The sequence below is a fragment of the Prionailurus viverrinus genome, chromosome D3 (assembly GCF_022837055.1).
Source record: "Prionailurus viverrinus isolate Anna chromosome D3, UM_Priviv_1.0, whole genome shotgun sequence".
NCBI lineage: Eukaryota > Metazoa > Chordata > Mammalia > Carnivora > Felidae > Prionailurus > Prionailurus viverrinus.
The window spans coordinates 24111641-24128831 of NC_062572.1; the positions used below are offsets into that span (position 1 = coordinate 24111641).

Sequence of the window (17191 nt, forward strand, 5' to 3'; positions counted from 1 at the left end):
TGCTTCCTTTGCAGTGGCTTCATCCTTAAGTTCAGGTAGTGGTCTCTGACAGCTCTCGGCTTAGTTCTTTCTTATTGCTATCAATCTCATCTGAAAGAGAGTTTTCTATTGTTTTCACTTCAATAAAGATCCCAGAATTAGGTATTGTTGGATAGGTGAAGATTATGTTTTTATTCTTGAGCCAATCACTGTGTCTGTGGGTTTAGAAAATGCCAATTGGTCAAGCTCATCTTAAATTTTTTTTAATGTTTTTATTTATTTAAAAAAATTTTTTTAATGTTTATTTATTTTTGAGAGAGACAGAGACAGAATGTGAGTGGGTTAGGGGCAGAGAGAGAGGGAGACACAGAAGCAGAAGCAGGCTCCAGGCTCTGAGCTGTCAGCACAGATCCCGACGCGGGGCTCGAACTCACTAGCTGTGAGATCATGACCTGAGCCGAAGTTGGATGCTTAACCGACTGAGCCACCCAGGCGCCCCATGTTTTTATTTATTTTTGAAGGAGAGAGAGAGAGAGACAGAGCATGAGCAGGGGAGGGGCAGAGAGAGAGGGAGACACAGAATTCGAAGCAGGCTCCAGGCTCTGAGCCATCAGCACAGAGCCCAATGCGGGGCTCGAACCCACAAACTGTGAGATTATGACCTGAACTGAAGCCGGACGCTCAACCGACTGAGCCACCCAGGCGACCTGGTCAAGCCCATCTTAGATGGATGTAGCATCCAGCTTCTAAAATGTCCCCCAGTGATCTTGCCTGTAGATACTCATGCCCTTATATAGTCCCCTCCTACACTAAACCAAGGCTGGCCTATGTGACCAATAGAAATATAGCTGAAGTCATGCTGTGTGACTTCCCAGGCTAGGTCATAGAGCCATTGCTGCTTCTACTTTAACCTCTTGGATTGCTCCCTCTGAAGTAAACCAGGGGCCATGTTGTGGGGATACTCAAACGACCCTGTGGAGAATAACTTTCCAATTGCCAGTACCAACTTGCCAGACACATGAATGAACCACTTTGGAAGTGGATTCTTCAGCTTTGATCAAGTCTTCAGATGAGTACAGATGAGTACAGTTGACATCTAATTGCATCTTCATAAGGGACCCTGCGCCAGAATCACCCAACCAAGCCAGTTTGGAATTCTTAACCTACAGAAGCCATATAATATAATAAATTATTACTATTTTTTTTAAGTTTACTTAGTTATTTTAAAGTAATTTCTATACCCAACATGGGGCTCAAACTCATGACCCTGAGATCAAGAGTCACTTGCTCTTCCAACTGAGCCAGTCAGGCACCCCATGATTATTATCTTAAGCCACTGAGTTTTGGGGTGATTTGCTGCACAGCAATACATAACTGATACAATTGCTTACTTACTGCTCAGCTGTAGGTAAGGGATCAGTTGAACTCCATGTGAACTGAAGTGGAAGGAATAACTCCCTGAGGAGGAATCAAGTTACTGTCAGGGGGAAGGTGAACAGGGGAAATGAACAGGGGGTGGGCCATACAGAAGCTAACCCCAACAATGGGTTCTCCATGGACACATACTTGCTGGAAGACTGAAGCACTAAGGTGATACTGATTCATTTTAGGTGACTCAGAACATCTGAGTGGGGGGTGGGGTGGTGGGGGTGGATAAAGGCCCAGAAATTCCTGTGCTGATTTTCCAGCTCCAACTACTGACAGTTTTTCTCCCAAGTTATCCCTATATTTGATTGGTTATGGGCACCACAGACACTTTCATTGTCAACCCAAATATTTACTATTAAAGTAAGTTATTTGTTGTTTTTCTTTTAATCTGGACAGTCGAAACCCCCAAATTCCTCCACATTGTGTGACTAATGTATGGCTTAAGGCTTCTTTTAAAATGGCTTTTTTTTTCTTGACAGAGAGAGAGAGAGAGAAGTGGGGCTCACTCGAAGTGGGGCTTGTGTTCATCAGAAGTGGGGCTTACGCTCACCTGAAGTAGGGTTCATGCTCCCCCCAAGAGGAGCATGAGCTCATCTGAAGTGGAGTTTACGCTCACCCAAAGTAGGGATCGAGCTCATTTGATGTGAGACTCGAACTCACAAACCTGGGCTGAAGTCAGATGCTTAACGACTGGGCCCCCCAGACACCCCTAAAATGGGTTTTTAATTTAATTTCAATTGGACATATGTTAGCTTAGACAAAGATGTCTCCTTTGGAAGCTCAGATTCCTTATTAATCTCTTTAGGCAAAGAAGAGAAAACAAAGGTAAAGGAAATATAAGGGTTAACACTCTAACTGATAGGGAATCTTCCTTCCTTCCTTCCTTCCTTCCTTCCTTCCTTCCTTCCTTCCTCTCCTTCCTATCATGTGCCTGGCATTGTCTATACTATTTCATTAAACCTCCTGATGATCAAGAAGTGAGCATTAATGACCCCCCCCTTTTTTAAGATTTTATTTTTAAGTAATCTCCACACCTAACATGGTACTTGAACCTACAGCCCCGAGATCAAGAGCCACGTGTTCCACCGACTAAACCAGCTAGGTGCCCAAACGACCCCTTTTAACAGATGAGAAGACTGTGACACATTTGGAGAAGTTAGGTGTCTTCTTGGATGATTTGTCTTTTTACAGTTCTGTTATTTAGCTCCAAAATCTTAGTGATATTAACACCCATAAGGAAAGATGAAACGCATCCATACATTTTTGCCAGAAGTCTTATTTTAAGCTTTCTCTGTGCCAAAGGCTGCTACAAATGATTTCCATCCGACCAATCACCAAGATACAGATTATATATCCTGTGTGCTCAACGTGTGTGGTGCCAGAGGGAAAAAATCCAGGGAGTTTCTGGCACCTTTTCTGCCCCTCTGTTACCAGACCAAAGTGGGTCTGCCCTTGGTGATTTATAGAAAGAGACTACGTCAGATGGAGTTGCCACACGAGTAATCTTTATTTGTACAAATAAGGAGATTATGGGGAATAATTTCCAAAGCCCTGACTCTTTGAAAAAGGGAAGGCAGGCTCCTTTGATGGGGCTTGGGATGAATGTTCAGAAGGAGATTTGAACATTACAATGAGGTTGAGGTAACTGTTGGTTACTTCTGGCACTTTCTGATTCATCTGTACAGGGATCTTCCACAAATGCTTCTTTTTCTGTTACAACAGTTCGTTAGTTTATTTTTAAAAAGTAAGGTTGAAAGCTAGGCAGAAGCCTCTAGGAGTTTAGTTCTTAAAAGCTAAGATTAACAGTGAAGTAAAAGCTTCTACTAGAAATTTCCTGAGTTCCTGGAGTCAGGCTGGTGACACATCCATATCAGTAGATGATCAGCTTTGCCCGAAAAATGACAGCAATTAAAGGAAGCACCCATTGTTTTGACACAGCTTGCAACATTTGGCCACAGAATTTCTCCTGGACTTGAGACCCTCAAACTTGTTTCACGGAACTTAGGCCAGCCCTTGGTAGGGAGGTTATGAGGGCAAGCTCTGGAGCTAGACAAAGCTGGGTTCAAATCCCCACCCCATCAACTTATAAGCTCTGTGACCCTGGTTTGGTCTCTAAACCTCTCTGTAAAATGGGATAATAATAATTACTACCGCTTACAATTCTTTTTGTGTGTGTGTGAAGGTTTTATTTTTAAGTAATCTCTACACCCAACATGGAGCTCAAACTTACAACCCCAAGATCAAGAGTTGCATGCTCTACCAACTAAGCCAGTCAGACACTGCTCATAATTCGTATAAAGAGTCAAGAGATAATACTTAGTCCAGTGCCTGTGATGGAGTAAAGGCCTGATAAATGTAGTCATTGCTACATGGGATAAACCAAGCTTTACCTCGCTGCACCTCCGCTTCCTCTTCCTGAAGACCTGGAGTTGATGTGTGTCCTTTAAGCATCTGTGACAGGCAGACTCTCAGGTGACCCCTAATGGTTCCCACCTTCTGGTATTTATGCCCTTATGTAATTCCCTCCTCACAGTGTGGGCAGGACCTTGACTTGCTTCTAAAAAATAGAACACTGCAAAGGTGCTACGGTGCCACTTTCCTGATTAAGATACATGAGATTGTGACTTCTGTCTTGTTAGCAGATTCTCCCTATTGTCTTGTTAGCTTACATGCTTCGATGAAGCAGGCTGCTGCATTGGAGAAGCCCATGTGTTAAGGAACTGGGGGTAGCCTCTGGCCAAAATCCAGCTAGGAACTGAGACTTTCAGTACAACGACCAAGGAACTGAATTTGGGCAACAGCCACATGAACTTGGAAGGAGATCCTTCTTCAGTTGACCCTTCAGATGAGACTCCAGCCCTGGCTGACCCTTTCCTTGCAGCCTTGTGGAAGACCCTGATGCAGAGGAGCCAGCTAAGCTGTGTCCAGATTCCTGGCCCATAGTAAATATGAGATCATAAATGTGTGTTGTTATAAGCTGCAGAGTCAGTAGTAATTTGTTAGGCAGCAATACATAACTAATATAGTATCCAATCCCTCCCATCCCATTTCTGGTTCAGAGCCCATCTTCCCTACTTCCCTAGCACCCTGAATTCATCACAAATCCTTATAGCTTTTGGTTTTCTTGCCACCCCCTACCTTGTAAGCTTCTTCGGGACAGGTACTGGGCTTGTTGTTCCCTATAACCCCAGTGCAGACAGCAGGGCCTGGCACTAGGAGGGTGCTGGATAATATTTCATGACTCACAGGGCTGGGTTGTGTGTTCCATTAGGGGATTCCATAACATTCTCATGATAATGGTGGTTTTTGAATCCTTACTGTGTGCCAGGCACTGAGATTAAGGCCAGGTTGTGTAATTTTTTTTAAGTTTATTTATTTATTTTTGAGAAAGAGAGAGAACCAGCGGGGGAGGGGCAGAAAGAGAGAGGGGTACAGAAGATCTGAAGTGGGCTCTGTGCTGACAACAGAGAGCCCAATGTGGGGCTCCAACTCAGGAACTGTGACATCATGACTTCATCCGAAGCTGGTCACTTAACAGACTGAGCCACCCAGGTGCCCCTTGGGTTGTGTATTTTTAACTAGCTTTCTACGATGACTCTGATGCATAGCCAGGTTTGAGAACACCAACCCTATACCACCTAAGACATTCTGTGGAAATTTTGCCTTTTGCTTTTAAGATAGCTCTATGCAGTCTTCCTGATTTGAAACAAAAACAAAAACAAAAACAAAAAACCTTTTTGCATTGCACACACACAGGAAAGTGCACAACTCATAGGTGTACAATTTGATGACTTTTCCAAATTGAACACATCTACTGAATGTCCCCAGTCTCACTTGTGGCCCCTTCCAGTCATGAGCCCCAGAGATAACCACCATCCTAAACCCATCACCACTCACTAGTTTTGCCTGTCCTAGAAGTTCCTATCAACAAAATTTGAGTCTGTACCACTTGGCTTTTTTCTGCTCAACACCATGTTTATGCTTTTGACTTGTTAAAACTACTCTTTTGGACTAAATTTGTAAAACAATGACTGAGAAGGTTAGGAGGGAGGTGGAAACCTGAGATTCTGTAAAGCCAGGTACAATACTTTCCAACAGGTTGAACCTCTAGGGAGAGAAGAGGGGGCAGGGCGCGTGGTTACAGTCAGGCCTGTTCCTTGTGGGGGCGGAGTCTTAAGGCTGGGGGCGTGACCACGGGTCCGGCTTCTCTAAGGCAGTTAGCACCGGGGGCGGGGGCGGGGCCGAGGCTTCCTGTCTGCGCCTGCGGAATCGCCGTTTGACCCCGGAAGTGTCGGCGCACTGGGAGCTGTCACCGTGGACGGCGGCGGCGGCGGCGGCGGCGGCGGCGGCGGCGGCGGGGGCGGCACAGCGCCGGTAGTGGAGCCGCCGAGGTGAGTGCGTGGCTGGGCCCTGCAGAATAGGGGGCATCCGGTCTGGGAGGAGTCGCGGCCATGCCCCCGGCGGCCGCGGGCCTCTCCGCCTGCCTGGCGGGGCCGAGACTGACGCTGCCCCAGGGGCCGTAAGTCGCCCCTGAGGCCAGGCCGCCAGAGCCGTGAGTCTCGGGTTCGAGGCTCAGCCCCAGAGTGACCTTGGACGAGTCACAGGCCTCCTACTCTCACTCTGGGTTTCAGTTTCCTTAGAGTTCATTCATTCCTTAACAAATACATGTCTAGCGCCTCCTGCACAGATCTAGGCGCTGGGGATACAAACAGCAAGACAAACAAGTGGCAGGAGACAGCGACAAATAAAGGCACAAGATAATGAAAGATATGCCAGTAACTGCGGAGTGAATACTTTAGGTCAGGTTGTCTGCGAACATCTCTGAGGAAAGTAATATTGAATTGAGACCAGAAGGGTGATGACAGACAGAGAAACTGAGGCAGCAGTAGCCCTGGCAATGCTCTCAGGCCTTATTGTAGTTGGTGCTTGCACCAAGCTCACCTTCTATAGAAAGCCTTTTTCTAAGTTTTGGCTTCTGCTGCCCTGCTTGGCATGAAGGATGCACTGGTGGGCACAGATGGAACTTAGAGCCTTTTTGGAACTTACAGTCTAGTCTTTGCCTAGTTAATTTCTACCCATACTTTAGATGAAACTCAAATCTTCCTTGACATGCTCCCTCCCTCAACTGTTCTCTCTGTTAAATGCTGTCACAGCCCCAGGGGCCTGACCTACATAGCATACATCATGGTATAACTAGTTTGTATGGCTATTCAATTCATATCTGTCTTTCCCATAAAGACTGTAAAGTCTATGAAGGGCAGGACCAAGTCTATTATTTGTCCACCTTGGTATTTGCCAGACTTCAATGCTTGGCACATAGTAGGTGATCACAAATGACTAATCATTAATCATTAATATGGTCTTTGCTCTCCAAGGGTTCATAGGCAGTCTCTCTGCCACCAGGTTATTGTCTTTTCTTTCTGATTATATCTCTTCTCTACTTAAATGACTCCTCACTGCCTTCAGATGAAAGACCAAAATCTTTAGCATAGCATTGGAGGCTCTCTTTTTTGAGAGAGAGAGAGAAAGGGAGAGAGAGAGAGAGAGAGAACGAGCACAATCAGGGGAGGGGTAGAGAAAGAAGGAAAGACAATCCCAAGCAGGCTCTGCGCTGTCAGCACAGAGCTTGACTTGGGGCTTCATCTTATGAACTGTGAGATCGTGACCTGAGCTGAAATCAAGAGTTGAAGGCTTAACCAACTGAGCCCCCCAGGAGCCCTGGAGGCTCTTTGTAAAATGTCTTCACCTTTCCTTTCCAACCTCATCTCTACTTCTGTCATCCCCTTCCTGACCTTGTGTTTTCAGCCATGCCAAATGTTTCCCTCTTCCCTCAAAGCCACTGGTTCTGAGTCTTTGTTCACACTTGCTCTTTGCTTGGAATGTTCTTCCTTCCCATCTTTCCTTCCTACAACCAGTTATGGGTCATCTTCCCTTTCTCTGCTGTGCTTATTTTGGATATTTCCTATTACAGCTCTGATCACACTGAATAATCATTTATATGCCTAGGACCCAGAATGTATTCAGTCAGTGTTTGGTGAGCAAATGAGGAAGTCCCAAGTGTTCTGCCTATGGTTGGGATTTGTAATCACAAGCAAACCTTATTGAGTGCTTATTATGTGCCAAGTACTGTGTTGAACACTTACCATCGATTCTTCTCATATCTCAATTTTACAGGTGAGGAAATCAAGGCTTAGAGAGTTTAAGGAACTGTCTCAAGGTCTCAAACATGGGTAGGAAAAGGTGGAGCCAGGATATGAACCCAGGCTGCAGAACTATAAAGCTCTCTTTTAACCACCACAGCAGCCTGGGTCTGAACCACCTTTATAGGCACTGGCTTGTACGAGTGGATTTCTTCTGAAATCAGGTAGCTGTCTCTACCCATCTAGGCCTGGTCTCTGTGGCTTAGAATTTAAAGGACAAAGAGCCACCACCTACTATGGCTCTTTCCCCAACCTAGGTCCCTACATTGGACACTCCCACAACTGTCTTTGGAATGTGAATATGGAAAGAACAGGGCCTGTGAGTCATTTAGATTCTGCTGGTGTTCCCAGCTGCCCTCCCAGCATCACTGGGGGGTTAGGAAATAAATATTTTTAGTATGTTCAGCACAGGAGACCCAGGTGCTAAAGCAGAAGGTCTGGGCTTCAGTTTCAACTTGGCCACTAATGTATCTGCCTTGAGCAAATCGAAGTCCCTCTTTGGACATCTGAGCATAATAATCCTTGTTGTGCTTAACTGGGTTGTTGTGAGAGGCTAGTAAGATAGTAACTTGATTAAAAATGATGTATGTGCAGGCGCCTGGGTGGCTCAGTCAGTTAAACGTCCAGCTTCGGCTCAGGTCCTGATCTCATGGTTCGTGAGTTTGAGCCCCACATCAGGCTGTATTGCAGACAGCTCAGAGCCTAGATCCTGCTTCTGATTCTGTGTCTCCCTCTCTCTCTCTGCCCCTCTCCCACTCATACTCTGTCTCTCTCTCTCTCTCTCTCTCTCAAAAATAAATAAACATTAAAAATTTTAAAAAAATAATGTACGTACAACATGTGTACATTATCAATGTTTTGCAAAGCTGAAAGGTGAAAACTTACCCAAGCCCCTTTCATTACTTCACCTTGTGATTATTTTGAGGCCACCTCATGTGTGCAGGGACAACATGTCTGACCCACTGAGATTCTAGACCTGGAATAAGCCTTGAGGACTAGACAGAGTGGTCCTCTCTCTTTTACATCCTTTTATAATGGGTATCTTCACAGTCTTTAAAACAGCCCATGAACTAAGATCCTTTATGTACCAAGCTGCTTCCTACCTTCTTACCTTTGCTCTTGCTGTATCCTCTGCTTGGAGCACCCTTCTTCCTGGCTAATCGCCACTATCAAGACTCAATTCAGGCTCTCCTGATCCTTTAGGCTCCCTAGAAATGCTTTCCTGACAGCAACACCCAAGTTCAGCTACACTATCACTAGACTCAGTACAGCTAATGGTTAAGAGCCAGCCAGCTTCACCAACTACTGAGTCCTAGGGAAAGTTTCTCATCTTCTCTGAGCCTCTGTTTCCATATTGATGAAATGGGGATAAAAATAGACTCAACCTTAGAGTTGTCATGAGCATTAATATATGCCAAGCATGTTAATGCTGAGAAAAGGCCTAGGAAAAGCACCAGCATATGATAAGCATGTTGCTGCTGCTGCCGCCATTATCATTGTAATTATTGGACCGTAAGCTCCTGTGGGGCAGAGACCCTGCATTATCAGTCTGTCTTCATAACACCAGGGCCTGGCCTGATATCTGAGATACGGGCCTCCCTGTAACTCATAGCTGACTGAGCCCCTCACCTCATCTGTGAGGTTCTCAGGAGGTGACAGATGGTTTCCTCATCCCAGGCTCAATATGGCTTTATGTTATTGAGACTGTGCTGGCCTTTTATGGCATGTCTTCCATTAGTGAATTAGGGGCCCGATTCACTTCCATTCCATGATTCAGCCAACATGCATGTCCCTTCTGTGGGTCAGGCCAGGTAGAATTATGGACAGAACATTGGATGGGAAGACAAGAGACATGATGTCTGCCACTCACTGACTCTGAGGTGGGTTTGGGCCTCTGCAGAAAAGAGCTCACACTGGCAGGTTTCTGTGAATTCTGTTGTCCTCTCTGGTCCTTCTGTTCATCCATGTCCTTTTTCCTTGAAGCCTAAGGAGGTTGTAAAATATTAAAACTCTCTATAAGTGAGTGAGGAAAGGCTCATGACTCTATTCCCTCAAAAGACTGCCAATCTGGTTAGAATTCTTAAGAAAAGTGTCCTCATATTCAGTCACTCATTTGACGAGTCAAACATTTGATGAGACCAACTCTGTATCAGGCCTGTCACAGAAAAGATAGCAAGAGAAGGAGAGCCCAGGCACTGTCTTCACAGAGCTCAGAGGGACCACAGAGTTGGAGCCATAATGAAAATAATCTATGTACTTTTTTTTTCACGTTTATTCATTTTTGAGAAGAGACAGAGCATGAGCAGGGGAGGGGCAGAGAGAGAGGGAGACACAGAATCTGAAGCAGGTTCCAGGCTCTGAGCTGTCAGCACAGAGCCCTATGAGGGGCTTGAACCCACGAACTGTGAGATCTATTACCTGAGCCGAAGTCGGACGCTTATCCAACTGAGCCACCCGGGTGCCCCCCAAAATAATGTACTTTTAGCCGATACAATACAAAGTCAGTGGGAATATATCAGAAGTCACTTGGGGAGTGTTTTCCTCCTCAGTTGAGAACTCCAGCATTAGGCAGAAAAGTCACCTCTGTCTGAATTAGTAGGTACAGGAACTGGGTCTTCAGGGACTAAGTCAGGAGCCTCCTGAGGCCAAAGGGTGAAGCCTCTCTCCTGGCTCTGAGATCAGTTCCAGAGCAGGCTCCTTCCACCAGGAGCCTATGTGTCTGCTCTCTTCTTCCCATCCATATTCCTTACAGGAGGGTCACACAGCACAATGCCATCTCTGCCCTTGGACCAACTCCAGATCACCCACACGGACCTGAAGACAGGAAAACTGAGGACTTCACCAGCGCTGGTGAGCCGGTACCTTGAGGCTGTTCAGCCTGATATTATCATTCTTGCAATTTCAGAAGCAAAAAGCAAATTCCTCCTTTATCTGTTCCAAGAATGACCCGAGGGCCACAGTCAATAGTAATTCAGTAGCTGGGATACTACTAGATCCTTCCAGACCCGGTGCAGAAGTTTCCTTTCTGAGCAGCAGCTTGAATTTGAGTAGTATTTTCCATGTTGCCACCCCACACCTTTCCTCCAAAGCATTTCATTTTGAATCAGAGTCTGATGGCAGTTCTGACTCAACCTGAGCTGGCCTAGAAAAAAGATCTAGCCCAAAGTCTGGTTTGGGGATTTGACCCTGCGGGAAGTGTTCAGGTTTCAGGTAGGCCTTTTTCAGAGCTGTCTCACCTATTATCCACACTTCAGGGGGAACACCAGTTTCAGAGGTCAGGCTGTCTTTTATTGCAATGGGCTAAGCGCCACCTGCCACATACCAACTCTGCAGGGCTTGGGAGACTGAAAAATAAGGAGGCTGTGAGCTGCAGAGTGAGATATGGGCTGCGGAGAGGTGCCACGCTGCTGAAGGAGACAGACGTGGGGACTAGAGTCCCCGTACCCACTTACTGTTTTCCCAAGAATGTGAGCTTCCTTGAACAAGCTCAAGTATTGAGGAAGTATTTCCTAGGGGGGTTTGAGTAAAGTCGTGGGAAACAAGAGCTTGGTATTTTATTTCCTGCTTTCTGGATGGCTTCTTATTATTTCCTAACTACTCTTTAGTAATATGACTTAACATTTGTAGAGCACTTTCTCTGGGCCAAATCTTTCTAAACACTTCACTTGGATTATCTCGTTTAAGCTGTACCATGGCCCTGTGAGTAGGTATTTTGATTGTCCCCATTTTACAGATGAGGAAACTGAAAGTTCAGGGTCACAGAACTAGGAAGTTAGGGGAGCCAGGATGGGAGCCCAGCTAGACTGACTCTCATACCCTTAAACTTTCTGCTATAAAGCCTGTGGGTTTGTTTTCATAACCTTTTTATGTGAGGAGGGTGTTTATCAGAAAATCTGGAACTGTTCTGCCTAGTATGGTAGCCACAGTGCAATAGTCATTCGCCACATATAGGGATTGCACACTTGAAATGTGGATAATTTGAAGAACTGCATTTTTCATTTAATTTTAGTTAATTTAAATTAAAATAGCCCATGTGGTAAATGCCTACTGTATTTGTTAGCACAGGTATAGAACAGTTCCATTAACACAGAAAGTTCTGGGGCACTTGGGTGGCTCAGTTGGTTAAGTGTCCGACTCTTGATTTCGGCTCAGGTCATGATCTCACGGTTTGTGAGTTTGAGCCCCATATTGGGCTCTGTGCTGACAACGCGGAGCTGCTTGAGATTCTCAGTCTTCCTCTCTGCACTTCCCCACTTGTGCACGCGTGCACGCTCTCTCTCTCTCTCTCAATAATAAATTTAAGGAAACGTTAAACACACACACACACACACACACACACACACAGAGTTCTGTTGGGCTGGTGGAGACTGACTCCTTAAGTAGTTGACTCTGATTTTCCATCTCACTCCTTCCCCATGTACTTAATACCTGGGTTGCTAGGCTGTGGGCTCCATGAGAACAGGGACCTGGTCCCTTCCCTTCATTCTGGTTTCCCAGTGCCAGGTGCATTTCTCTCAGGAAACATTCAGTAAATGAGTCAAGAACTCCAGACAGGCTTTGTGCCAGATGCTGGAGCTACAGAGAAAATAGACATGGTTCCTGGCCTTGAGGGGTGTGTGGACTAAGAGCAAAGGAGTCCAGTAGTTTCTCTATAGTGTGATCAGGGTTGTGATAGAAGTCCAGGTGGCTATGTGGGTGCAGAGCCCAAGCCACTGATCCAGACTGAAGGACTGTAGGGCAGGGAGGTCTTGGGAGTGGTGGTGGGGGGGCATGCACAGCTAGAGAAGGCTTCCTGAAAGAAGGGGATCCTCAACCAGGTATTGAAGGGGGAATAAGCACTAGCTGGGCAGAGCAGTGGGAGAAGGATGAACCCGGCAGGAGGACCCAAGTATACTTACTGTCCCGGAGTCTTGAGAGAGCCTGACTCCTACACCAACCACCAGTGACTCGGATGTAAGCAGTATCATTGAGTTAAGGTGCACAAGCTTTGTGTTAAATCTCACACATACTTGGCCATGTGACCAGAACATAGTAAGCACTCAATAATGGTGATGATGACAACAGTGACAAGTGGCAGAAGCTTTGAATGGGAAGTAGGATGGGAAGAAGGATGAGCTGAGGGGAGACAGCTGCCTGATCAAGGAGTGGTCTTATTGACCATGCTGAAGGATATTTACCCACTGCGTATTTGTCTCTCTTTTTTCTTAAGTGTATTTATTTATTTTGAGAGAGAGCGAGAGCACAAGTGGGGGAGAGGCAGAGAGGGAGGGAGAGAGAGAATCCTAAGCAGGCTGTGTGTCATCAGTGCGGAGCCCACCCCGAGGCTTGATCCCACAAACTGTGAGATCATCACCTGAGTCGAAACCAAGAGTTGGACGCTTAACTGACTGAGCCAGCCAGGCGTCCCTGTATATTTGTCTCTTTAGTCCCAACTTAGGACAAGGAGAACAAGGAGATCTCTAGCCAAGGGGTAGCCACCACGCTGCCTTTGCAGGGTGATGGGTGGAGCTAATGTTTATTGAGTAGCTAACTGCGCACACAGCACACACTTGGTGCTCTTGAAAATCCAAAAGAAATAAAGTCTTGGGCCCAAATGAGTGAATGAGCCCCTTGAGGAAGACAGGACTCACGTAGGGCAACATTTGGAGAGATGTATAAAATAGTTTCTTATCAAGATAAGCAGAACAGAAGTTTGATGGGCAGGGAATGTCCAGAAAGCTTCACAGAGCGAGTGGGACCTGAGCCAGGCTTGAAGGGTGGAAGATACAGCTGGAGCCTGCTGCTCTCTGCCCTGAAATCTCCCGTGGCTCCTGTTACCTACAGAATAAAGTCCCCACTCTTGAATTTGGCATTCGAGGTCCTTCAAAGAACTTGGTGGGATCTGGTCCTTCATTACACACCTTCATTCTTCAGCCAGCCAGTAAATATATACGGAGAGTTGGCTCAATGCCAGACACTATTCTAGGGACTGGGAATGCTGTGGTGAGCAAAGCCCAGATAGCTTCTGGAGACCTACAGGTTAGTGGGGGAGACAGAGAAGGCAGGCCCTCCCTTTTTACGTAACCTTATTAGGGTGTCATTGAAGGACACTAAACTGCACATATTTAATGTTTTTTTATTTTTGAGAGAGAGCGTAAGCGGAGGAGGGGCAGAGAAAGAGGGAAACACAGAATCCGAAGCAGGTTCCAGGCTCTGAGCTGTTAGCACAGAGCCCGACACGGAGCTCAAACCCACAAGCCGTGAGAGCAGGACCTGAGCTGAAGCCGGAAACTTAACCGACTGAGCCACCGAGGCACCCCTAAGCTGCACATAATTTAAAGTATACAATTTTGTTGGTGTTGACACTAGTATATACCCACAAAGCTATCATTGTAATCAAGATAATGAATGTTTCTACCACTCGCAAAAGTTTCTTTGTGCCCTTCTGTGATCCATTCTTTCTTCTCTCCCCATCTGTAGTAACCACTGATCTGGAAGTACTTTTGATACAGTTCAGCAGGTGCTGTGGTTGGGGAAGCATAGAGGGCAGGTGTTAGGGGATCCCAGGTGAATCCCTAACCTAGTTAGGGGAGGGAGTTGGGGAGATGAGGTCAGAGCTGGGCTCAGAAGGATAAAGAGGGAGACCAGGATGGCACATGGGTACTGTAAGTCATTCAGTCCATCAGCAGCATAAGCTTTGCTTCAGATCCTGTCTCAGTTGCCCCCTTAGCCTTATGACCTTAGCAGAATTCCTGAACCTTACTGATTCTTTGTTTCCTCCTCTGTAAAATGGGGAGAATACTATTTCCCTTTTAAGTAGTTGTAGATAAAAAAGAAATAGGCTGTGGGACATACCTACTCAGTAGCCCGGCATTGGGCAGGTCCTTGTTAAGTGGTGGCTTTTTTTTTTTTTTATGTTTTTTTTTTAATTAATTTATTTTGAGAGAGAGAAGGATTATGCATGTGTGCAAGTTGGGGAAGGGCAGAGAGAGGGAGAGAGAATACCAGGCAGGCTCCACATTGTCAACATAGAGCCCAATGTGGGGCTCAGACTCACAAACCCTGAGATCATGACCTGAGTCGAAGTCAGATGCCACCCAGGTGCCCCAGGTGGTGGCTTTTATTAGCACCATTCCAGTGTTCTCTTCCTCCAAATCTATTTCCCACCACCCAGTGCATTCTAGGTCCCTTTTATTTCATGGCCCATTTTTATCCCTCCATAAAATACCATTTTTCTCATCTAAAAATCTTTCTCAATTTCAGAGGCCCAGCTTAGATGCTGCCTGCTCTGGGAAGTTGTCCCTTGTCCTCTAGGTACAGTTGTCCCCTGTCCTCTAGGTATCTCTAGGTACCTTTTGCACTCCCACGGTATCTTTGCCAGGGTTGAGTTGTCACTTCCTCTGTTTTGTGCTCCCTTGATGGCTTAGATGTGCATCTGCCCCTCTGGAGCATAGGCTCTGTGAGCACGTGGATGTTTTCTTCATGTACATGAACATGCACATGACACACAACAGTGTGCCAGTAAATGTTTGTAGGATCGCAAGGAAGGTAGAATTTCAGGGTGTGTGCACATACACACATCTGTCAGAGGAGTAGGGGGTGATGAGTAGCCCTGCCTAAAAAGTGACCTAAGAGGGGAAATGACAACAGATAGAGGAGGGGAAGAGCTTGGAAATCAAGGAGATGAATTTAGATCCTAGAGAGTTGTTTTGAACTTGTTTCAGTCAGCAGGATTTCCTTTTTCAAAAAATTTGCACCTGGAAGCCCACTGTATAAATCCTGATTTCTTTTTTTTTTTTTAAGTTTTTATTTATCTTGAGAGAGAGAGAACAAGCAGGAGAGGGCAGAGAGAGAGGAGGACAGAAGATCCAAAGCAGGCTCTGTGCTGACAGCAGAGAACCCAAAGCAGGGCTCGAACTCACAGACCCATGAACTATGAGATCGTGACCTGAGCCGAAGTTGGATGCTTAACCAACTGAGTCACTCAGGCGTCCCTTAAATTCTGATTTCAGTGGGAAGAATTCTGAAGGCTCCTCTCATAGCTGGCCCCCAAGGAATCCTTGTGTGATTCAAAGACACCACAGTTTGAAGACTTGCATCAGGCAGTAGGGAGACATAGGGGGTTCTTGAGAAAACTGACCAATCAGTCATGATTTTCCTGTCCCCCTGGACTGACAGACCTGGAAATGGGTGGATTGTGGTTGATAACCACTGAGATGTTGCCCGGCCTTCCTCCTATTACCACTTCCCCTGGAGAAAGCAGCCCTTATGTAGTCAGGGGAGAAAACTGAGCTCATCTCTTTAAGGTGAACAAAGTAAGGTTTGTTCATGGCAAGGTAAGAGTTGGAAGAAAGAACTTATGAATTCTAAGCTGAGACCTGCCGTATTCCTGGATTAGCATCTTTAAAAGAAAAAAAATTCCCGAGGTTGTTTTTCTTTTTTTTTTTTGTCTCTGATTCTAAGAAGGATACAGCATGATACATACAGTATGATTCTGTTTATGTAAGAAAGATGAAAACAGATCTGAAATACCTTCTATGAGTATATTTTCCCCTAAAAGCCTAGAAAAGGTCTGCAGGGACACTTACTGGATGGTGAGTGGTCACCCCTGGGAGAACACGGCGACACGGGGAGTATCGTCCCAGGAGACTCTCCTTCTCGGCAGGGTTGTAACTTTTGAAAGAAAATATGTGTCTCCCTCATGTAATTACAAAATAACTTAAAAAGTAATACACGTGTATGTTTTTTAAATTGGAAAATATATTCAAGTCCTAATTACCCCCCACTAAAGGTAATCACTATTAGCTTTGGGTTGTTACTCCCCCACTCCACCACCACTTTTTTTAACCTGTGTAAATATATATATTTCTTTAAAAATCCCCAAACTGGTTATATTAAATAGGTTCATATCCTGCTTTCTCTTCCCTTGACCTTTCCCCGTGTCATTAAATATCCTCCAAAACACATGGTTTTGAATGCCTGCCTAGTGTTCCCTGGATGCAACCAAGCCCCCTTTGTTAGAGACACTTGGTTCTTTATGCTTAAAAACTCCTTGGAGGGTCACCGGTTGGAACAGCCAAGTGTTGTCATTGCTGTGGGTTGGCAAATGGGCCCTCGCTGACTAACCTCTGCCACGTTAACACGTGGTTTTTGGATCCGTAGCACCCCGAGCAGAAGGCAGACCGGTATTTTGTGTTATACAAACCGCCCCCTAAAGACAACATTCCCGCCCTAGTGGAGGAGTACCTGGAACGCGCCACCTTCGTAGCCAATGACCTCGACTGGCTCCTGGCCTTGCCTCACGATAAATTCTGGTGCCAGGTAACATTCTATCAAAATTAACACTAAGACAAAGCACATGACATGCCGTTGGTTGGTTGCTGTTGTTGTTTTTCTCCCCCTAGGAGATGCTTTTCTCTCTACTTCTTACACTGGATCCTTAACAGCAAATTGTGGTTTGGATTGTTCTGTCTTGTATCACGATCTTAATGATGTTTACACAACGCCTTCCAACGTGTCATTTTTAGAAACTTGTGTTTAGCCCTCGGCTCATTCATACCTCCTTAGTCCCTTGGGGTTGGAGTGTTTGCCTTAGGCCAGGGCTG

At 45.8% G+C, this 17191-nt stretch overlaps 1 protein-coding gene across 3 annotated transcripts in view; it reads left to right on the forward strand.

Annotated features, from left to right (window-relative positions):
• Positions 1–5690: 5690 nt before the first annotated feature.
• Positions 5691–17191, forward strand: part of ASCC2 (activating signal cointegrator 1 complex subunit 2) — a 43059-nt gene continuing 31558 nt past the window's right edge. For 2 of the 3 annotated variants that reach the window (XR_007145698.1, XM_047827068.1), the window contains exons 1-3: positions 5691–5798; positions 10360–10457; positions 16749–16907. Coding sequence is in view for 2 of the 3 variants with exons in the window: in XM_047827068.1 (XP_047683024.1) it covers positions 10377–10457; positions 16749–16907 (240 nt within the window). In the remaining variant the exon portion in view is untranslated. The remainder of the gene's footprint in view (positions 5799–10359; positions 10458–16748; positions 16908–17191) is intronic. The other variant, XM_047827070.1, reaches the window with a different exon arrangement.